The sequence below is a fragment of the Bos javanicus genome, chromosome 15, assembly GCF_032452875.1.
Source record: "Bos javanicus breed banteng chromosome 15, ARS-OSU_banteng_1.0, whole genome shotgun sequence".
Lineage (NCBI taxonomy): Eukaryota > Metazoa > Chordata > Mammalia > Artiodactyla > Bovidae > Bos > Bos javanicus.
In genome coordinates, this window is record NC_083882.1 from 77,762,124 (window position 1) to 77,786,410 (window position 24,287).

A 24,287-nucleotide genomic window follows, 5' to 3' on the forward strand; every position below is an offset into this window, starting at 1 on the left:
ATGAAAACACACTTTACCCACAGTGCTGACCTGTAGCTACAGCTGACTGGCTGTAGAGGACTGGAGAACTGCCAATGGTGGCTGATCGCTGGACTACTGCACTGCTCATCTCTGTAGCTTTTCTCTTTATCGCTTTAGTGGAAGGAGAACTAGAGATGGTAGAATCGGCTGAACTCTGAAATGAAGAGATTCTAGTCAGTGGCTGAAGGCCCTGGTTAAGTATCCTCTTCTAAAAGAAACCTTACCAATCATACCCCAGTGCCCCACACTCTTCCGAGTGCCAAGCGGCGGTTCTCACCTGGCTAGTGACAACTGTGGTTTGTGCTGCGGGCTTCAGTGGAGTGTCCTCCTCTGTTCCTGGAGCAGGCGGCTCCTCACTCCCCTCGTCTTCCATTTCCACCTCCTGGATCTCACCATCTTCCACAGGTGGAGGAGGGGGCGGAGGGGGCGGAGGAGGGGACTCGGGGGGTGGAGGCGGAGGGGGCGGCACCTCCAGAGGTAACGGAGGCTGCAGCACAGGCACATCTGACTGAAGGACAGTCCAGAACGGAGTGAGTGGCATGAGTGATGAAGAAGATACTTGGCCGGAAAAGGACTCTTTACAAAGAGAACCTATGAAAACAAACAGGAATCAGGGAAACAGCAGACTAAAACTCCCATGAACTGACTGCTGACACATGTCCCCAAGACATCTATTCTATACTGATGTCACTGAAATATTAAACTCACTTCAAAAATGACTTCCAAGGAAAGATAAATTCATAGATTTACAGTTAGCACTTGCCCCAGCTGTGTTACACTAGTCTTGTTTTCTGGGTCCAGATTTATGGCTGAGTAAATGAAGCACATCACATTAACTCAAGGAGAAACTCAAATCATCTGAACTAGAAGTTTTTTTTATTTCAAAGATACACAACTAGAGAAGGCAATATTCTGGGGTCTTCTTTAAGTGAAAAAGTGAGTGAATGATGTGCATTTGCAATATTAATTCCACATATTTTATTTTTTAGTGAGCTAGGTAAGTGATTAGGATTACCTAGAGAAGCACCCATTCAAAACACTCACACAAATTCTACCCATTTCAATTAATCTGGGTTACTAAGTTCAGAAAAATCCACTGGCAAGGTGATACTGTCAACCCTATCAATCCTTCACATCTTTGTGTGAACTACTCATTTGCTAAATCACAGCAACAAACCCGGGAGGGTAATGTTTTATTTCAGTGATGATAAAGGGGAAATTAGAATGAATCTTCAAGGTAAATGATGATTAATAATAAATATAACCCAGAAAAGAGCTGTCTGAAGATACAGAGAATTTGAAATTGCTGCTGAAGAAATTAGAGTTGAGGAACTGCAAGGTTTGCTTTCCTCAAAAGCTGCAGAAGTCAGTTAATTACTGTCCCTTCTCTGCCGGGAAAAGCTTTAAAGATTAGAGAAAATAGGAAGATATACTTACTTGTAGCCTTCCCCATCCCTCTTTATCGTCAATAGGGAAGTTTCACATTATTTGGGACTATTAGATATATATCCCAGGAATGCTGAAGGGGATTTTCTCCCTAAAAATCATAGAATTTAGGAGTAGAAGAAACATGAGAAATCATCTAGTTTAACCCTCTCCTTTTAAAGGTAATGAAACCCAGGAGGGAAATGACTTGCCCAAGAACCCATCTCTCTGTGGCCGGGTCTGCCCCCTCGTCTAGTGTTACTTTTTTTGCTAACACTGTATGGCTTACATGTGGGATCTCAGGTTCTCCACCAGAACTGAACCCAGGCCACAGCCGTTAAGAGCCCAGTACCCTAAACACTGGGCCACCAGGGAACTCCCCTACTGCTCTCGCGGAGCAGAGGTCCAGAAGCCGTCACCTGTCAAATGTCATGGGCAAAGCAGTCGATTAAGTAAGAACTCTATCATAAAAGGCTCGAGAACAAAGATAAGGCCTTTTACCTTACTTTGCACAAAATACACCACACTGGCACTCAACAATGCAAAACTAGAGCAAGTGTGAACCACTAGGCTTCTAGAACAGCTTCAGTTTCTATGGAAGATACACTATGTAAAAGACTTGAAGGTGACCCACATGACTTCTCTAATCATTGAGAAGCTGCTACTACCAAGGAAAAGGGGACTGAAAAAATTCACCAGAAAACAAGACTGCGGTTTTCTAGCTAAAAGACTTCAAATGTCTCAGTAACCTTTTCATTGTGCCGTATCTAACACAAATTTTTACACGAAGTTTAGACAGTCTGAGTATGGGCAAGCAGTCTACAACATTAGAGTACATCAAGATTACATCAGAACTAAGGTAATAAGCACTGGGGATTATAGCTTATTAAACGTCCTTTTACTAAACCAACCACAATATGCGGTAGGTAAATAAATGGGTCAGATTCATGCACTGGCAGGCGTCTCATCTAGAAGCATAACGCAGCACCGATGCTTGTATGATGGTGCAAGTGCTATGCAGAGAAATCAAGGAGACACAGTACGTTTAACAATGCGGTTTACAACCTTCAACAAAGTGTTAATCAGCAGTAACTGAACTCTGCGTAAATATGAAACACACTAGACTCGATAAATTTAGATCACACAAGTAGCTCTTTCACAGTTAATGTCTGAATCCTAAGTTTACTCAAAACATAAAAACTGTGTCTTAACATTGATAATTATCTCCTTCAGCTTAAATATAGAAACTTCCAAGAAATGCTAGTCTGAATACCCATGGATGCCGTATTACATGATGCTTCTCTTCATTCCTACATTTAACCCAGTTGGTGTACTTCGCCATTTACGAGAACATGAAGTCTGAAGTCCGAGAGATTCATATGGTATATACATGGTTTTTAGGCTTCCCTGATGGCTCAGATGGTAAAGAATCCGCCTGCAATGCAGGAGACCCAGGTCCGATCACTGGGTCAGGAAGTACCCTGGAGAAGGGAATGGCAACCCACTCCAGTATTCTTGCCTGGAGAAGTCCATGGACAGAGAAGCCTGGCGGGATACAATCCATGGGATCGCAAAGATTTGGACAAGACCGACAACTAACACTTCACTTCACTAAACTTTTAAAGTATTAAGCTAAAAGACAGAATCCTGTGGGGATACAAATTTTTAATTCCCCAAGAACATATGTTTTTCTATGCATCTTCACTTCTATATAAATAGAAAGACAAGCTTTCTTTCTTATACAGGCAGGCTTCCGTTATTGTTTTCCTATATTCCCCTCAAAAGTATTACTACTTAGTATTTTGAAGCAGGAGGGCAGTTTATCAGTTTAAATCAAGAAGCTATTATACAAATAATAGGTCCATGGAGACTTTTTGGTTAAGCAGCAGAAACCTGCTTTAACCTGACAAAAGCCCAACACTCAAATATGTTGGATACCCTGAAATTGGCTAATCTTAGAGATATAATGTCAAATTGAAACATGGAACAATGAACAAGGATTAAAAATGAGCAGAACTGTGAAACTTCCTTACTCCTCAGTGGAGTTTTTCTACTTTAAAAGATGATTTTAACCATTGTTGGGTTGACAGAAAGCATATATTATAAACTTTATTGGCTAAAATAGTGATTGTCGTTGCTCTCCAATTCCAAAGACCTCAGTACAAGACTTGGATTTGATTTATATCATGTTTTTTGTATGGTTTTAGTAGTTCCTTATCAAGAGACTGAGAATATATTCAACAGAATAATATCAGCTGTTTACCAATGGCATCTTCCTTGACCAGACAGTAGCCAGCTGTGTGTGTCACCAACAAAGGGAGAAACAGGTATCTAATGCTAAGGTATGCACACAACGCTTGGCACTGGCAATTCCAGAATATTCAGCTTTGGAATAGATACAAAGGGACATTAAACAGTGGTCAGGAAAAGAATCACCAAATCAGAAACACCATCCAATGTCTTCAGTTCACTGACTACTAAAGAGTAAAAAAAGCAGCGTATCTATCATTGCTGCCCAAAGAATGACGGATCTAAAGGAAATCTCTTCATGAAACAGCACACCTTGTAACAGGGTATTCTTTCCCCTGAAATATGAAGTAGAATACCGCCTTTTTTTTCCTATGTTCTAAAATTATCACTGCTGTCATACATGTCTTTTTACTTTGAGTGACTAGGGATTCTCGGGATTCTTAGGTTATTTAAGAAGTTAACAAAACCACTGGTACATGCCCAGTTTCATCTGGCATATAATCAGAACTTTTCTACTGGGACTGGGGAGCCAGTAGACTATAAAAACATCATTTTTGATAGGCAGAGGACATGAGAACACAGCTCTTTACGCCCCACCTTACAAAAAATTTCTTTTTATCCTCAAGGTTTAAGACTTATTCAGTTTTATACATGTTTTTAATATTCTTTTCCATCATAGATTATTACAAAATATCAAATATAGTTCCCGAAAGTTTATGACTTTAGAAACCATTCCATACACTCTTACCTTAATATAGCATTTAAACAAATATGTAAGTTTTTCAGATCAAAAGGTTGTTTGTTCACCACAGTCTTGACTATGTATGCCTCACTTCCTACTTATTTTTGTCATTCCACAAAAGATGGAGTTAGAGAAAAAAAAAAGTATCTTCTCTCATAATGTATAAATCAAGTGATGGCTCCTTAGATTTTCAAAGTAACCGAGAAACTATGAAAGTCTTTCTTTTTAAAATCTGTATAACCAAATTGAAGTTCTTTAAGAGTACTTTAACTGGACTGAGCCATCTCGATTATTTTATACTAGAACAGATGATTTGCAATCATCGATTATTGTGCTTCTCTGAAACAAGCATGGTCCTAGTTTCACAGTGCTTATTCACATTATTTTGGTTTGTAACAAACACGCTTCCTAGGAGACTAGTGGAGTAGAAACATGAAGTTGCAAAATCAACAGACTAAATATTTTATAAAAAGGCAGAACATATTTATTACTCCACATAAACACTGACAACTTAACTATCCAATTCCTTACCATTAATTAGAATTTCTGTTATTGGAAATTCACAGCTGTCTGTGGCATGACAGAATAGTTATGCAAGTTACAATACACTGGCTCATAATTTTATTTTTTAGCAGATAACATGGTTATTTCTGACTAACACTAACTTTAGTTTCTCTCAGTATAAATCCTGAAATTTTTTAGTTAGAAATTCATGACTATATTTTCTTTTATATGTTAATACAAGTCTCCACCCCCCCACCCCAAATCATCTCTCTCCAATTAATACCAGGTAAATTGTCCCACCTGTGGAATTCTCAGAAGATTCTGTAGAATTTGAATCAGTGCCAGTTTTGTCTTTCAAGCTCTGCTTAGGAAGAGTCTCGTCTCTACTTTCTTGGGCTTGGCTTTCTTCCTCTTCCTCCTCACCATCTGGGAACTCCCACTGAGACTCGCCCGACTGTTCGTTTACATAGAAATATCGTCTATGATCCCTAAATTACAAGAAAGAAAACACATGTTTTAAGACCCATTTTCCTACAAAGACACTTCCATTTGGTCCTGTCCCAGGACAGCAGTCTGCTCTCACAGGGACGAACCGCTTCTTAATGGACTGCTATTCACAAAGGCAACAAAGAGCTTTGACAACTGAGGATGGAGAACCAAGGATAATTCAAAGCTATTTGCACTGCCAGCAGCTCTGTGAATACAGTCCTGAACCCTCTTACTCCAACAGATGACTTAGAAAAACACCTCTCATATGTTTTTTTTTTTTTTGCCAATGCTTAACAGGGTTTTCAAGTTTCATTAGTGAAGGGACTCAATCTCCTAGAACACTAAGTTCCCTTCCACAGAAGAGAACAACGAAGTTTGCGAAAGGTGACTCTTCCCCTCTTGAACCGTGGCATTCACATTTCATACTCTTGATATCAAACACAGTGAAAGCTAAAGAGAGGGAGAGGATCTGGGAGCTGAAAAATAAAAGAGCAAAGATTTCAAATAACGAAAAAAAAAAATCAAGAAAAGCCAAATATAAAAAGAAATGTTTTCATCTGACCTGCTGGCAGAAGATAGTAATCTTGTTCTTCATTCACATCTTCAGCCACGAAGCTTTCCTTAACTTCACCGAGGTTAATCAGGAGTAGTTGCTTCCAGAGGTCCTGTAAAGCGCACAGAGCTCTCGCATGCGCTTAACCCCCAAGCCCGCCCTACTCCGTGCAACAACGCTCTGGAGTAAAAACCAGCTTGGTCCAATCTTGGGAAAAAATCCGTTACATGGAACACTTTAAACACTGCTTCTGGTTCCTCCGCCGTGTGGCTGGCCCAAACTCTGTGAGTGCTCGCGGTGCTCTGCCCGCCCGGCACCGCTCAGGCCGCTGCCCTCAGTCTCCAGACAGGCTGTTAGGTCGTCAGGCGGTGGCGATCACAAATCAAGTCTGAGATGTCAAAGGTGAAAGGTGAAAAGGGGAGAAGAGTGCGTACCTGTCCCAGTGGCAGGACCAGCCTTTAGGAGTGGCGTTTATTTCATATTGTTTTAGCTGTTCTGCGGCATCCTGAAGTTTTCGTTTAAGGTAGTTTCCATTGAGAGCCCCTTCCCGCCAGTCCGCAATCCGAGTCTAAAATCAAAGAGCAGCTTACGTTAGAGACTTGTTCTTATGTCAACAGGAAGAGGAAAAGGGACTTAAGTCTTCTGGTCCATGACTATATACTCTGGCAGAACAGACCAAAGAGGAAGAGAAATCCCATCCTAAATTTCCTAAGAAGTCTTGTTTGCTCTGTAGAGTTCTGAAAAATGAGACTGGAACCCAATACTGCCAAAGCTCCAACATCTGTGAAAGTGAGTAGCAGTATAGTTTTGTTTTTCCCTGTGAACTATATTAAGATGGTTCCCCAGTAACTTTACATTTTTGGTAGATACTTGATTCAATTAAGTCATGTAATCAATAAAAGATAAATTGGGCTTCCCCGGTGGTGTTGGTGGTTTAAAAAAAAAAAAAAGAAGTTTTGCAGGGGAACGCAGGAGATTTAAAAAACCCAGGTTTCATCCCTGGGTTGGAAAGATCCCCTGGAGAGGGAACTGGCAGCCCACTGCAGTGTTCTTGTCTGGAGAATCCCATGGACAGAGAAGACTTGTGGCAGGCTACAGCCCGTTGGGGTCACAGAGTCAAACACAAATGAGCACGCACGTACAATTAATCAAGATTAAAGGTTTAGTTCTTAGGGAAATCGGTCAACTTCCTACAGTAGGAATTCCTTACCTAATCCTACCCTGCTACTACTGTAAAGTACACAGGTTACTCATAGGACTCAGAACTCCTCTTTTTCAATAAGTCTCTGGGAATTCCCTGACAATTCAGCAGTATGACCCCTCCTTTACACTGCCGAGGGCCTGGGTTTGACCCCTAGACGGGGAACCAAGATCCCACAGGCCTGAGGGAGAGGCCAAATAAAAAAAGGTCTATAATGCTAGAATACTTTAAAAGTACATTCAATATTATGGGGGAGGGGGGGCGGGTCTCATCACTATGAATAGAATTTTAGTTTCTTACAAAAAAAATATTAAAATATACGCCTATTGAAAGGAGTCAAGTATCATCCTTACACACAAACTCTCAGTTATTTATTTCCATGATTATGTTTTGCTTTGGCCACGACACAGTTTTGTTTCCTGTGTTGGTTGTTCAAATATATATCAAGATTAGTAATTTAAATTTAGGATTGAAACATAAATAAGACAGATTCCTCAAACAAAAAGCATTTCGTTCAAACACTGACTGTATCTTAAGAATGGCTTAAAAAAAAAAAAAAAAAAGAATGGCTTAATTACCTCAGTTTGTAAAAGCAGCACATGAAAGTTGGAGATGGACAGTCTATTAATGCCTAAAAACTCAAATTTACTTGTCAGGGTATTTGCCAGTTCTCCAATCTGAAACTGCAATGCAGGAAAGAAAAAAAGGAAAAATTAAGAGTCAGAATATTTTAAGTAAAGTCTTTCATTTTTCATTACAGATACTAGAAAAATGGATCTGCCTATAAGGCCTTTCCCATATACTGCAACTAGTTATGTAGAAGATAAAATCCTAACTTATAGTAAAATAATTCACATTAAAAATTATGTGAAGAAAGAATGAATAATGATGCAAGGTCTAGAGAAACTGTATGCAATATCTACTCTAAAATAATATGGAATTTGAAAAGAGATCCTAAATGACATGACTCCTCAATATTGTCCAAACCATCACTCATCCATCACTAACTGCTTATACCAGCCATACACTAAACAAAACGAATTCTCCCAATTCCACCTGCACAGTTGTACTAGCTGCTGACTGGATAGACTTTTTAAAGTTGAAACAATAGGCAAAGTGGTTTTTCCAAAAGCACACTTAAAGAGCCACATACTTACTTGGTCCAAGTCTTCTCATGACATTAGGAACAGAAATGAAAATGGAACCAAGCATGCCTTTTGTGTAAGGCCAAGTATTGGGTTGGACACAAAGTTCGTTCTGGTTTTTCCGTAAGCTGTTTTAGAAAAATCTGAATGAACTTTTTGGCCAACCCAATAGTTCATGCAGGTTAAATTTGTTATTTAAATTTGTGACTTTAGTTTCTTTTAATGCTTCCAAACTAGAGAGGCCTATATTTGATAAGCTACTGCTTTCCAATGGAGACTTACTTATAAATAGTTGAGCATTTAGAATTTATTTTTAGATTTCCTTACATCAAGTCAGTCTCCTTATTTCAGCCTTAAATATAACTTTTTCACTCAACCAAATGATTTATACTTAAAGATAGCAAAGATTACTTTTTTACTATTATCCAGAAGAAAAAGTTTAACTACTTTCTAGAAAAAAAAAGTAGTCGGCCTATTTAAGATGGTTGGCCAATTAAAAAATATTTGTCAAGCTGCATTAAGTAATATACATACTTTCAAGTCCTGTTCTTCTTCTACTTTAGGTACTGTCTGTACTTTTAATTTTTCTGGAGATTCTTCTGCTTCCATCTCTTTGTCTGAGTTTTCATCCATTTTTTCTGAATTTTCAGCACCAACTGCTGCAAAAGAAAATATGTGAAATTAAATCAAAAGGACCATAAAAAGGTCTTACTATACAGTGCAGGGAATTATACTCCATATCCCATAATAAACCATAACGTAAAATATTAAGAAAAAAAAAAAAAGAATGTCTCTATGTATATAACTGAGTCACTTTCCTGGATAGGAGAGGTTGACACAAAACTGTAAATCAACTATATTTCAAAAAAATATTAAAAAAAAAACAAAAAAAAACAGACCAGTACTAATAGAGCCCCAAATATACTTTCTTATCCCTAGAGCAGAGGTATCTGAAGGTTATTAGTGCTCTACTTTGCCTATGTGTTCCTTACATGTTAAGGAAGCTCTAATGACTTACCAACCTACTATCTTTATAAAGCCAAAAAAAAAATTATTCCTTTATAACAGGGGTCCCCTATCTTTGAGGGTCTAATGCCTGATGATGAGGTGGAGCTGATGTTAACAGTATTAGAAATAAAGTACACAATAAATATAACTTGTTTGAATCATCCCGAAACCATCCCTTGCCCTCCCCACCCCCAACTGGGTCCAAGGAAAAATTGTCTTCCACAAAATGGTCCCTGGTGTCAAGAGCTGGAGACCACTACTTTACAATCACATTTCTTAAAATGTATCTACATATAGGATTTACTTGTTTTATCACATTACCCAAAAGTTTCTGCTTTTCCTTTCTCCATCTATTAATCTTTTATTTTTTTGGTCACATCTAGTGGCTTGTGGGATGTTAGTTTCCTGAACAAGGATCAAACCTGTGGTCCCCTGCAGCAGAAGTGCAGAGTCCTAACCACTGGACCACCAGGGAAGCTCCTTTTCTGATCTCTTCCAAAAACTCAAGGCTTCAACTACTTATGAAAGCTAGATATCAAACCTGGAATATGTGAGGATTCTTTATCAAGAGGGTTTTGATAAAAAGGCTTTCATAATCAGAGCAGCATATTAAACTACCAAATAACTCCCTTCTTGGTTAACACCTGTAGACAACCTTTACTGGACCTACTTATTCCTCTGGTTAGTGCTATCTGTTGGTAGTGGGAATCTCCATAAGAGAACAGGTTTACCACATAATTAAATGGACTAAAAGTTCATAAAAGATATGAACTCTTTGTTATATTTGATTAACACCTGCTTATCAAACTAACCCATATATCCAGTATAAATCACTCTCATGAGGATCATAGATAAAAAGAAAAAGAACAAATTTGAGTACTCTTTCTTAACTTCGGTTAATCTTTGATCTAAAGAAGAAATGTGACTTTAACACCACTCTCAACAGCTTTCATAAAAAGTTTGAAATTTAGTATTAAGTACTAAACCTTATCATACAATGGCCTTTTTCTTTTTATTTGTTAACATCGCTTCTGCATTTTCAAATTGTCTAAATCTTTCTACTCTCCCATTGACTAGTTTCTAGTTTATTTATATATCAGACATCTTACATTTAATGACAGGTTTAAGAATTTAACAATTTCAAAGAACTGCTAGAGCTGTAAGATATGATTATTTTGGAGGGCAATTAGGCAGGATTTATCAAATTAAAATGCACATACCCCTTAACCTAGCAATATACCACTAGCAGTCTATTCTATGATACTAAAACCTGCATAAAGACAGATGTCCCAAGATGTTTGCTAAGCTTGATTTTAATTGTGAAGTATCATAAGTAACGAGTATTATGTATAAAGAACATGAGCACTCCAGTAACTACAACCCAGCTTAACAGAAGACCATCAGTAACACCTTGAAGCTCCCTGTGCCCCTCTCCCATCATGCTCACACCAGACACACCCTGGTCATGTTAATAAGCGCCTGTACTTTCATCATGGCTAAATCCTGAAACACAGTAGTTTTGCTTATTTTCCAATTTACATACATGGAATTCTAACATACGCATTCTCCTGTGGCTTTTAAAATTCAACCTTATTGTTTCTGGTGATAATTCATGTTGATGCATGTAACAAAGGACCATTCACTGTTCACTGCTATTCTGTATTCAATTTCAAAAATACATCACAATTTATCCACTATTCTTTAGATGGATATTTGAATGGCTAATATTTTGGGATAATATGAATGCAGTATTAGTTTTAACCGTGGAACGAGGATACAGATGACGATCAGTGAGGGAAGAGTTAAATGAAGATGTCTGTAACACGCAGTAGTGAAAAACAACTTTATCTATACAGTTAATGTCTGTTAAAATTCACATATGCCCACTTCACAAACGCACATAAAAAACAAAACAAAGTCTAGAACATATGTAGACAAAAAATACAGAAAATGGACCTCAGAGTAGGGAATGAGAATAGTGAAACGACAAAGGAGGGAGAGGGGCCCTTAGAATTCTACTTTATATTCTTCTGTATTGTTCATTGGAAAGAAAAATTCAAACAAGGATGTTTGCATTCATTACCTGTGTTTTTGTTTACTTATAATTAAAAAATCATAACCTATAAGGTACCTTCTGCTTGGTACACTCAACTCAGATTTTGGTGATTAAAACTAGTCCGTTCTGGTAACAGATTGGAAGAATGCAGCAGGTTCTCTCCTATATCACCCTGAAGATAACTGGGATCCTCGTGGTAGTACCAAACTATCTACACACCCAACCAGAGACTGGCCAACTTGGGGACATCCCAGTGGTCCAGTGGTTGAGAATTTGCCTTGCAATGTTGGGGGGTGCAGGTTCGATCCCTGGTCGGGCAACTGGGATCTCACATGCCCCAGAGTGACCAAGCCCTCAGGCTGCAACTAGACAGCCCGCACGCCACAATGAAAGATCCCTCATGACACAACAAAAACCTGAAGCAGTCAAAAAATAAAATAATAATAAAAAAAAAGACCGAGCGACTTGTACAGAGAGAAGATGAGGCTGGGATTCCTAGAGGTGGTCCCTGCCTACTTTGCTTACCAGCTGGAAAGAGAGAGATAAGGAGAACCCATGGTCTTCATGCAGATTACAAGATAACTGTAGCAAGTGATTAAAACAAAAGGGAAGGAGAAACCCAATCTTATTTTTTTTGTTTTTGAGGGAGAAGTTATCTCCAATCAGCAGTGACTGCACAACCCACTGGATTCCAGCCTCTCGAATTCCTACTGCTCCATTAGAGGTGGAGCAGGAAAGGGCAGAAGCTTCCTTCCCCATATTTCCCTAAAAGGGTAGAAGCGCAATATCGGTCTATTTGCCCCAGAGGGAACAAAAAAGGGGTAAGAAGGATTGCTCCTCTAAATCTCTCAACTCTCAAGTTTAATTAAAGCTCCAATTACCAGTTTCTCCATTTTCTGGAGTCTCTCGTCCAGTTTTGCTAGAACTCCGGCTGGTAGACTCTGGACTGGTTGCGCGAACAAACATCTTCCATTTTCCTCTTTTAGACATAAGTCTACGCATTCCATCCTGAGATGCTGGCTGGCTGATATCAGAACATGGACTAGACCCTGACACACTACCATCTCCTTCCTCCAAGGCTCGCAATTCTGCCTACAATGAACATGAAAACAGAGTGTCATTAACTGTTTACCAACACTTATTTGTGAGTAGCAAGAATGACAGCCATGTGTTTTTGGAATTTAAGTACTTTGAGGACAAGCAGTATTTCTTAATACATCTCTCCATCAGGACTGAGCATTAAACTCCACATTCTTTTCCTCCTCTGTCCATGGCATTTTCCAGGCAAGAATACTGGAGTGGGTTGCCACGTCCTACTTCAGGCGATCCTCCCAACCCAGGGATCAAACCAGAGTCTCCTGAACTGACAGGCAGATTCTTTACCACTGGGCTACCTAGGAAGCCCAGCTGCTCTCCAAAGCTTCAAATTTTTCAAAAGGGGGAAGCTTCGAAGTTGTATTACTGTTACAACACCTATTGAGACTCTGCTTCACACTCAGGGCTTCAGTAGATCAACTCCAGAGTTCAGGTTTTTATTACATAGGCTTAAACATCTATCTATATGAAAGGATAAGAAGAACAGACCCCCTGCCCCGCCAATGGCATAAATGAAGCACAATGATCCCAGAGTATGACAGTCCTGAAGGAAGAAAACATATTTAACAAAAACTTACTTTTTTCCTTTCCAAAACCAGCTCCAGCTCAAGGGTATCTTGTTCTTCTTCCTCTTCACTTTCTCCCGACTGAACAACACTGCAGAGATCCTCCTGAGTCGGGTCTTCCACACTGTCCAACAGAACTTCCTGTGGCTTTACTGCTGCTGCTTCTTCTGTTGTACTTGTTTCTTTCTCTTCTGAAACTGGCTCTGCTTCTTTACAAATTACTTTTCTTCTCCATCTCTCTTCTTCCTCTTTTATTCCCTCAGGCAGTAGAGGAGCAAGCAGTGACGCTGCCACCCCTTTCTTCTCCTCCTCATTGTTTGAGAGAGCCTGAATTCCTTCATTTACTTCCTATAAAAAATTAAATAATCTTGCTTAACTTTCAAAGAAATTTCACCTGAATAAAAACCACTGATCCCCATCAGATTAGTACATGTTTGCACCATTTTTCTTACATGTGTGTAATGCAAATAATGTTACTTTAGAAAGGCAGTATTATTGTTCTGGGTGGAACGCAAACATATCTTTTCTCCTCTGTATGTCAAAGGACTAGTAAAAAACAGAAGCAGATTAAAATAAAATCCTAATTTTGTCAGTTCAACACATAAGTGGATGAACCTTCACCTTCCTCTTCTGTATGATGAGATAACTTCATAAATATGCTGTGAAGGTGACTGAGAGGTAAGTGAAATATTTCGAAAATGAAATGTGTGATTATATTTCAAGTGTCTACTTCCTCCACTGGGATATTTACTCTACCTCCCTCTTAGAGTTGTACAGATTATTTTATAAAAGCATTTTTTTTGATATACCTCCCACCATTTAAAAATTCAAGAGAAATTAAAATTTACCCCCAAACCCTCTCTCAGTTGAGTACAACTTACTTACTTTTCTTATTGATGAGGCTAAAAAAATGCTTGTTTCACTATCAGTAATTTTTAAGGTAGCTCATCTTTGTATTGAAGTAAAAAAAAAACAAAAAAAAAAACTGAAGTGGAATCACCAAATCCCTAAAGCCGTCCCTGCTTGCTTAGCTGCTCCCATTTCCTTCACAATGACCCAAGGGACCTTTACGGCACCCTAAAGCTCCAGAAGAACCACTGAACTGGGGAACTGCTATAAATGCCACACAATAAACAGAAACAGATTAAGTAAAATTTCAAGAAACAAAATGTATCCTGTTTTACATCTATGTTGCAAAATATTAACAGACGGGTAATACACCTGTGACAAAGTAGCATTCAAGCTCTTTAGATCTGAAAATAAGCAGAAGAGGTAAGTTGTAACACTGACCTTTTTAACTTCTCGCTTGGCTATGACTGGTCCACTTTTACTACTAGAAACAGAAGTATTTTTCTCCTTAGCATACATGTCGGTATTTACCACAAAACTAGCTTCAGCACCTGTTACACAACTAAAAAAAACATATACTTAGCAAAAGCAACAGAAGGTGAATATGAGCAAAAGATAAGACTCTGATTTCCTTCTAGGTTAACTTCTTTTTCAGGTCTGTTCTTACCTAGGCTGGTAATGTTGTAATCCTTGTACCTGAGTGGCAAGATACTGGGGTAATTCCCACGTCACTTCATTTGTTTGTGTGTTCCAATAATAATAGCATCCTGTGTTCTCATCCCAGACCTCCTGCCAATCTCCCATCTCAATTCCAACTAGAAGAAAATGAAACAAATTTCAAGCAGCACATATTTCTGCACAATTCTGACCTTGTATCTCAAGTCATAACCATCTAACCCAGGGTTTTTCAACCTTAGCTCTGTCACTGGGCAGGACAGTCCTGAGCAGTATTCAGCAGCATCCTGGCCGCTACCCACTGGATGCAGCAACGCTCCCCCGCCCCCACCCTCTGCTGTGACCATCAAACCCTCTCCAGACACTGTTCAACGTCCCCTGGGGGGGCAACTCCTCCCTCCTGAGCTGTCTTTGCAAACATGGTTTAAAAAAGCAGTTTGATGGTTGAAAGATATATTGCAAACCCCAAAAGACTTTTAAAAATAATGGCTTTTATTATTTACTGAGTATAATCTGCCACTGGTTAAAAGGCAAACAATAAAAATATAACTGATAAAAATATAACCGAGCAGTTAGTTATTTTCCAAGTACTGTATTTAAAAAGCCAGAATTCTAAAGTCTGGGGCTAAGGTATATAGGCTTTCACCTTTGGGAACCTCAGTGCCTAGAACAACTTTAAGAACCACACTTTAGGTTTATTTAAAACTCAAAGACTCAAGCTTACCTCCTGCCAGTGAACACTGAGTATCATATTGCCACCCTGCGGTCTGGGTTGAGTCCGTCCCATTAGGAGTAGTGGAAGAAAGGGCAGGCGCCGATTCCTTTGGCTCTGGCCGGGGTGGAGTCGGGGGTGGAGCAGAAGCTGCTCCAGGAGCCGCAGGCTGAGGAGCTGTTATTGCATCAATTTCCTGCAGGGTGAAAACAACAAGCATAACTGAGGTGAAACCCAAAAAACAGCAATAATGAAAATAAACAAACCAACCAACCCTCCACTGTACAGGGTTTTGACTTAAGAAGCTTGAGTCTCTGCTTCTCAAGTTAAAACTCTCCTCTTCTCCATTTCTGTCCTTACAACTAGCACAAAAGGAGAAGTTGAGAGTAATGGGGAGGGACTAAGGAAGAAAAGTGGAGCGGGAGATACAGACTGACAAGTGGGCTAACTACTTGAAATGCAAATCCCAAAGTGGCTTCAATAACTAAAAACCCAAATACAAAAGCACTTCTAACCGCTAGGAAGTTGGCCAATGTACTATCAATATCGGTTGACTGGTTTCCATTTGCTTCCTTAGACTGTGCTGGTTTTTCTGAAATATCATTCTCTTCATCATCACTGTCAGCATATGCACCAAGCAAGCACAGACCTCCTGGGAACAAAAAGGTAAAACAACATTTCTAACAATGCCAAAGTCCTAGGAAGTATCCAACAGAAAATATGATTTTTTAGCCATTTAGTTTACTTACAGAACCTCAAGAAATCTGCAGCTAACCAAGAGAGGTACAAAATAATTATGCACTTAGAACTAATAAAATCAACCTGCATAGCAATTTGACATCCTTTTCAAAATATGTGCTCAATTATTCAACTACTACTCCCTCTGTCAAAATAACACATAATATATATCCTGATTTTAGAATCTGTTGATTTAGGTCTCTATCTCAAACAGGTAAACCGATTAGTTTAGTAAATGAAACAAGGAGATTTTTCAAAGTGGGAAACAAAGCTCTCTTTAATAATTTTTCCCCCTCAAACATGTGATGAATTAAAACAGAACATAAGATGCTACGACCAAAACAAAGAAAACAAAAATCACAGCTAAAACTGAAAATATTAAGCATGGCCTCTGTAATGCTGCAATGCAATTCCCTTAAAAACAAACAAACAAACAAACAAACCTGAAACTGTTTATTAGTTGACCGATGTTTATTACTCTAATGTTACAATTAAGTCAGCATATATACTCTCTTTATATATTTTATCACAATAGGCACATGAACTATCTAAGTCTAACTTGACTTTTCATTTAATAACAGGACTAAATTTTCCAGTGTTGTGGAAACTGAAAAGATTTATCAGGAGGTAAAATCTAGTTTTCTTTGTTATAATTCCATAAACAAATTCATAGATTCACCTAGGTGTGAACATAAATTGCTTCATTTATATACAAAAGTTCACATTCATTGCTTTAGTCACATAAATCATGCCTGCATTTTTTTTTTAGTATATAGCTAAGTTGTTACACTACCAATTCCCAAAATATTATTTTAAACTGATTAGGAATATATTTTAAAGTGGATATTTATTAGACAGTATTTCCCCTTTCCAGTTTCTAAATATATCTCATTTGGTGGTTGGGGAAGGGGTGGCGTAGATACCAGTCAATTTTCCACACTTCCTGAACAACAGGTAAGGGCAAGAACTACCTAAGACATTTCTGTACAGAAAAAATCTGCACCTTAGAATTCAGCACTGATGGGTTTCTGGGGGAAAGCGGAGTATAGGAAATTTATATTTTCACAAAGAAACCCTTTCTAGTTTAGAGACAATAATAAACACTGGCTTTAGTTCTATATACTTTGGTAAAAGGTTCCAGCCAGGTGAGCTGTGGGGAATTTGGATTACAAAATTCCTCGGCAGGGTTAATTACCCAGGCTCAGAGCGGATCTTATAGGCAATAGGTTTATTCAAGGCTCTATGTAGTCTTTTTCTCTTCAATTCAGAGTTTTTCATACTAAATATATAAAACCTCTTCCAACTCTTGAACACATAGTGCTACTTCCTAGTTCTGAAATTTCTTTCACGTGTTTTACTTTCCCATGTGTGTGTTAGTCACTCAGTCGTGTCAGACTCTTTGTGACCCCATGGACCGCAGCCATCAGGCTCCTCCATCCACACGATTCTCCAGGCAAGAATACTGGAGTGGGTTGCCATTCCCTTCTCCAGTTTACCGTTTCTAATTCAGTTTTAAGTGGTAAATGGGGTATGGAGAGGAGCAAGCATCTGTTACTTCAGATAGATAGTTCAAAAAGTCCCTCAAATTCAGAAGATCAAAGTTATTACAATTATAGAATATTTAATATGAAAACACACTTTAATCTCTCAAGATATATAGAGTAGAGAAAACAAACATTTTCAGCACTTGTGGTTTAGAAATTTGTATGTTATTCAATGTAATTATCAAAACAACTTAGGGCTGAAAGATCTGTTTTACAGATGAATGATGTCGTGAGGTCTTAGTATATGAATGCTAGAGTGGTGATTTGAACCACAGTGGTCTGTCTACAAAACCACTGTTGCAAATATTCTTTCATGCTTAAAAAATATTCAGTAAGAACAATTTTCAGCTATGCAAACATTTGCTAGGTACCAATCAGAGCAGTTTCTTAAAGAAAAAGACATCATTAGCATTCCCTAAAGAATGCCAAGATACTGGGGAAGCCAGAAAACAAGTTACCAAATAGCATTAGCAGGATAAAGAAGCTGTGGTATATATACACAATGGAATGTTACTCAGCCATAAAAAGAAATGCGTTTGAGTGGGTTCTAATGAGGTGGATGAATCTAGAGCCTATTATACAGAGTGAAGTGAGTCAGAAAGAGAAAGATAAACACAGTATTCTAAGACATATATACGGAATCCAGAAAAATGGTACTGAAGAATTTATTTACAGGGCAACAATGGAGAAAAAGACATACAGAATAGACTTATGGACATGGTGGGGGGAGAGAGGGTGAGATGTATGGCAAGAGTAACATGGAAACTTACATTACCATATGTACAATAGATAGCCAATGGGAATTTGCTGTATGGCTCAGGAAACTCAAACAGGGGCTCTGTATCAACCTAGAGGATTAGGATGGGGAGGCGGGTGGGAGGGAGGTTCAAAAGGGAGGGGATATATGTATACCTAATGGCTGATTCATGTTGAGGTTTGACAGAAAACAGCAAAATTCTGTAAAGCAATTATCCTTCAATATAAAATAAATTTTAAAAATAGCATTAGTAGAAAAAGTAGTAGAAAATAATATGGGTACAGAGAGACAAAAATAGCAAATTTTACACTGGTTAAAGTGTATACATACAACTACAAGCCCTCACAAAGATGTTAAATTTCCATCTAACAGGAGTATAAATTTGCTGAAACATTCATCAAAACACCATATACAAACACAATTTGATCCTTAAGAAAGATACTGTAGACAATGAATTAAGAAAAACCAAAAAAACCCACAACTATACCTGTTGCTTTAACAGCAGTGGGCCTGGTGGTCATGACTGGTTTGGGAGGATTCTGAACAACTCTGGGAACCTCCACCACCACCTCCTGTTCATCTGGATCTAAAACAGCGAAAACCAAACAGCCAGATGACCGAACAGAGAAAAAAACCACACAGGTGACAAAACAATCTCTGACTTGACCTCTCAAGTCTAGATTTCATCAATTTCAAAACAAAGTGGCTATAACCCATCACTGACCCAAATAACTGAGAGGCGAGAAACAAACATAGCCAGAATCTTCACTCTGCCTCGTGGCGTTAACATTAAGAATGTGAACACCATACGTAAAAATTATCTGAAATAATCCAAAGTTAAAACACATTCACGCACACGTTAAATTCTCTCCAGGTTAACCATACGGCTTTTACTATAAGCATAACTAGAGCATTTTTTCCCCCAAAGTGATCTTTATTATTATTATTATTTTTTTTTTAGCACCTGAAAAGGTCGGGGCTTTTCCGGCATATGGCTCCTAAAGTAATTCTGTCTGGTTCATCTTAATCCAAGTACCATTCTGGGGATAAACACAAGAGATTGGGAAGCCACGAGCTCCACCTCTCCAGGAATGTTGCGGAAACCTGCCAACTAGGAGGAACTTACACTTGAGCTGGCCTAACAGAAGTATGGTTACTTCTAAAGCGTCTCTTTCAATTTCAACAAAAACGAAAGGAAAAGCACATGACGTGTAGGAAACGGCAGGTTCCACGGTCACTGAGGCTAGGACAAGGAAACGCACCGTCTCCATTTATCCCGTGAAGCTATTCAAAACCGAGAGCAGACGATGAGGAAGGAGACTCGGCGGCCCGGGCCAAGCCCTGCACCCGAGATGGCGCCTCTGAGTCGGCTCCGGCCGAGCGCACACGGCTCCGCGGCCCCTTCCGCCCCTCCGGGCCCACAGCCGTCCGGCCCGCAGGCCCCGCGCAGCAGGCCTCGGAGGCGGACGCCGCCCGCTCGGGCTTCTCGTTCCTCGCAGGCCCAGTCTGACAGACCTAGGCCGCAGCCCCCGAGCTCGAGTTTCGGACTGGCCCCACCTCGGCGCCAGGGCCCTCGCGCACGCTTTACCTTCTGAGGGCGAATCCTCCGAGGCCGCCGCGGCGGCAGTCACCGCGGTTGTCGTCGTCGACACCGCTGCCGGGGCCGGCTGGCTGGGCGCCGCCGCCGCCGCCGTCGAGTCCGGTTCGGCGTCGGGTTCCGGCTCCGGGTCCCTGCTCGGCGTGCTGCTCCGGGGACCTGGCGGAGAGAGCTGCAGGATGGGCCTTCGGCCGGGTACCGCCCGGGACTTCTTCCCCATCGCGAGCCCGAGCGCGAGCCGCGAGCGTCGGACAGCCGAGAGGGGCGGGCGCTTGGCGCGGCGATGCGTAATCAATATTCATACGCTGCGACGCCGCCTCCTGCAGGGATCCGCTTTTAACCGGCGGAGAGCGCGCTAGCGCAAGCGCACTGGGCCTGGTGTGCTCTTCTGGCCCCGCCCCCAGGAAGGGAGGGCGGACTTTACCCATGGGGTTAGGCGATTGGTTATTTTGACACATTGACGGAGCCGGGAGCCAATGGAAAACGAAAAAGGTTAGCGTTAAGCCAATAGTACCGAAGAGTGTGAGTTTAGACTACCTTCCAAATTACGTCACGCTCCACCCCTGCGTTTTTTGCGGAGTCTTTTTTCTGCCGCCCTGTCCTCCATTTTGAGCCCGCTCTTGGCTATGTTTCCTACCGTTTGTCATCTGGGATGCTATGCTGCTTTCCTGGTCTTTCCCCTAGTTTCGCCTTGTTTATTGGGGTTTAATTTGGGTCTAGCATTGAACACTAAATAGAATAGGGGGTCTCTTACGGTTTTGTAAATTTTTTCTTGGAGCACAAAGATGCCTCATATTGTTGCTTATCAGCTGAAAAAAAAATCACTTGTACTGCATAGGAGGAAAGAGCCTAAATTTTTGCGATGGGGTCCAGGAACCTTCCCAATCTAGTCGCTTTATTAGGTTTAATCTTTCTTTAGCGCTCTCTTCTCCCCTCCCCTGTTTCAGAGGCAGCCACACAGAGCATTTCTCTCACCTTTATTCTTTCAGACTAGCTGGAATAACTACTGCATCACGTGGCCAAATTGTTTTCCTTCCTCAAGACCCACTGCAGGGGTTACATCTCTGAATCTTATTTCATTGCTGAGTTCCTCACCAGCCCTTAACCTACCACTGAGTTTAAGAAATCCAGGGTTCATGTATAAAAGAGTAATATGATCTATAAACTAGAAATAATGGTATAGATATCTATCCTATAAGGTTGTGAAAATCGAATGCAGTTCTACATATGAACTGCTTATATCCTACCTCACACATAATAAATGCTCAGTGTTACAAATTAGAGAAGACTCTTGAGAGCTCTTTTGACAGCAAGGAGATCAAAGGAGACTCTTGAGAGTCCCTTGGACAGCAAGGAGATCAAACCAGTCAATCCTAAAGGAAATCAATACTGAATAGTCATTGGAAGGGCTGATGCTGAAGCTGAAGCTGGAATACTTTGGTCACTTGATGTGGAGAACTGACTCATTGGAAAAGCTCCTGATGCTGGGCAAGATTGAAGGCAGGAGGAGAAGGGGATGACAGAGGATGAGATGGTTGGATGGCATCACAGACTTGGTAGACATGAGTTTGAGCAAGCTCTGGGAATTGGTCATGGAAGCCTGGTGTGCTGCAGTCCGTGGGGTCACAAAGAGGCCAACACGACGGAAGAATTCCAATGGTATATGTTTTTGTGTCCCTAAGGCCCACTCAATTCTTGCTTGAGCATACACTAATAATTTGTAATGTTGAACAGTTAACTATGTGTGACATACCATTTAAGCAGTTTATGTGTAGAATTACGTTTGATTTTCACAATAACTGTATAAGATAGATATCTATATGGTTATTTCTAATTTTTAGATAATATTCCTCATTTATAGATGAACCCTTGGATTGGTTGTTGAGTACAAAAGCCGTGAAAGCAGTGACTTGTCTGTTTTGTTCCCTGGGTTGAAATGTACTTTCTGGAACATAAGCACTTAGAGTTTTTGAATGAATATAGCACGTGAATATATGCAAACAACATAAGTAGCAATGTTTGTTTGTTTGTTTTTCCTTTGCCTATGGGAGGAATAACTGGATTAGAGTGTCTTGAGGTTAGACTTCCAAAATTTCTGAAAAATTAACAACTAGAAGCAAGTGTATATGCTGTTTTGAAGCTGTCATCAAAGTTTATTATTATTTTGGCTGCACTGGATGTTCGTTGCTCCTGAAAGGCTCTTCATTGTGAAGTGAGGGCTCAGTTGTGGTATGTGAAATTTTAGTTCCCTGACCAGGGGTTGAACCTGTGTCCCCTGAATTGGGAGTATGGAACTTTACCTGCTGGACTGCAGGGGAAGTCCCTGTCACCAATTTTCTGATTTGTTTCTTTTTTTCTCATTTATTTCTTAAGAAAAACATTGAAATATGGTAGTTGTACATAAGGAGTTTTGAAGTCAAACATTTGGATATAGTACCTTGCATATATAATTGCTAGACTTTTTTTTAGAACTAACACCCAAAAAAGATGTCCTTTTCATTATAGAGGACTGGAATGCAAAAGCAGGAAGTCAAGAAACAACTGGAGTAACAGGCAAATCTGGCCTTGGAATACAGAATGAAGCAGGGCAAAGACTAATAGAATTTTGCCAAGAAAATGCACTGGTCATACCAAACACCCTCTTCCAACAACACAAGAGAAGACTCTATACATGGACATCACCAGATGGTCAACACCAAAATCAGATTGATTATATTCTTTGCAGCCAAAGATGAAGAAGCTCTATACAGTCAGCAAAAAACAAGACCAGGAGCTGACTGTGGCTCAGATCATGAACTCCTTATTGCCAAATTCAGACTTAAATTGAAGAAAGTAGGGAAAACCACTAGATCATTCAGGTATGACCTAAATCAAATCCCTTATGATTATACAGTGGAAGTGAGAAATAGATTTAAGGGCTTAGATCTGATAGATAGAGTGCCTGATGAACTATGGATGGAGGTTCGTGACATTGTACAGGAGACAGGAATCAAGACCATCCCCATGGAAAAGAAATGCAAAAAAGCAAAATGGCTGTTTGGGGAGGCCTTACAAATAGCTGTGAAAAGAAGAGAAGCAAAAAGCAAAGGAGAAAAGGAAAGATATAAGCATCTGAATGCAGAGTTCCAAAGAATAGCAAGAAGAGATAAGAAAGCCTTCCTCAGCGATCAATGCAAGAAAATAGAGGAAAACAACAGAATGGAAAAGACTAGAGATCTCTTCAAGAAAATTAGAGATACCAAAGGAATATTTCATTCAAAGATGGGCTCGATAAAGGACAGAAATGGTATGGACCTAACAGAAGCAGAAGATATTAAGAAGAGATGGCAAGAATACACAGAAGAACTGTACAAAAAAGATCTTCACGACCCAGATAATCACGATGATGTGATCACTCATCTAGAGCCAGACATCCTGGAATGTGAAGTCAAGTGGCCTTAGAAAACATCACTACGAACAAAGCTAGTGGAGGTGATGGAATTCCAGTTGAGCTATTTCAAATCCTGAAAGATGATGCACTCAATATGCCAGCACATTTGGAAAACTCAGCAGTGGCCACAGGACTGGAAAAGGTCAGTTTTCATTCCAATCCCAAAGAAAGGCAATGCCAAAGAATGCTCAAACTACCGCACAATTGTACTCATCTCACACACTAGTAAAGTAATGCTCAAAACTCTCCAAGCCAGGCTTCAGCAATATGTGAACTGTGAACTTCCTGATGTTCAAGCTGGTTTTAGAAAAGGCAGAGGAACCAGAGATCAAATTGCCAACATCTGCTGGATCATGGAAAAAGCCAGAGAGTTCCAGAAAAACATCTATTTCTGCTTGATTGACTATGCCAAAGCCTTTGACTGTGTGGATCACAATAAACTGTGGAAAATTCTTCAAGAGATGGGAATACCAGACCACCTGATCTGCCTCTTGAGAGACCTATATGCAGGTCAGGAAGCAACAGTTAGAACTGGACATGGAACAACAGACTGGTTCCAAATAGGAAAAGGAGTACATCAAGGCTGTATATTGTCACCCTGCTTATTTAACTTCTATGCAGAGTACATCATGAGAAACGCTTGACTGGAAGAAACACAAGCTGGAATCAAGATTGCTGGGAGAAATATCAATAACCTCAGATATGCAGATGACACCACCCTTATGGCAGAAAGTGAAGAGGAACTCAAAAGCCTCTTGATGAAAGTGAAAGCGGAGAGTGAAAAAGTTGGCTTAAAGCTCAACATTCAGAAAACGAAGATCATGGCATCTGGTCCCATCACTTCATGGGAAATAGATGGGGAAACAGTGGAAACAGTGTCAGACTTTATTTTTTGGGCTCCAAAATCACTGCAGATGGTGACTGCAGCCA

The 24,287-nt window shown here is 40.0% G+C and overlaps 1 protein-coding gene across 2 annotated transcripts in view; it reads right to left on the reverse strand.

The window, feature by feature from the left end:
* FNBP4 (formin binding protein 4) overlaps positions 1-20,228 on the reverse strand; it is a 30,660-nt gene extending 10,432 nt beyond the window's left edge. The window contains exons 1-14 of one of the 2 annotated variants that reach the window (XM_061381492.1): positions 19,919-20,226; positions 18,818-18,916; positions 15,807-15,943; positions 15,304-15,487; positions 14,572-14,719; positions 14,346-14,466; positions 13,068-13,403; positions 12,276-12,486; positions 8,865-8,989; positions 7,764-7,868; positions 6,419-6,552; positions 5,243-5,430; positions 299-612; positions 31-175 (exon numbers count right to left, since the gene is read on the reverse strand). In XM_061381492.1, coding sequence (XP_061237476.1) covers positions 31-175; positions 299-612; positions 5,243-5,430; positions 6,419-6,552; positions 7,764-7,868; positions 8,865-8,989; positions 12,276-12,486; positions 13,068-13,403; positions 14,346-14,466; positions 14,572-14,719; positions 15,304-15,487; positions 15,807-15,943; positions 18,818-18,916; positions 19,919-20,147 — 2,476 coding nt within the window. In that variant the 5' untranslated portion in view covers positions 20,148-20,226. Of the gene's footprint in view, positions 1-17; positions 176-298; positions 613-5,242; positions 5,431-6,418; positions 6,553-7,763; positions 7,869-8,864; positions 8,990-12,275; positions 12,487-13,067; positions 13,404-14,345; positions 14,467-14,571; positions 14,720-15,303; positions 15,488-15,806; positions 15,944-18,817; positions 18,917-19,918 lie in introns of both variants that reach the window. The other variant, XM_061381493.1, reaches the window with a different exon arrangement.
* Positions 20,229-24,287: the final 4,059 nt, after the last annotated feature.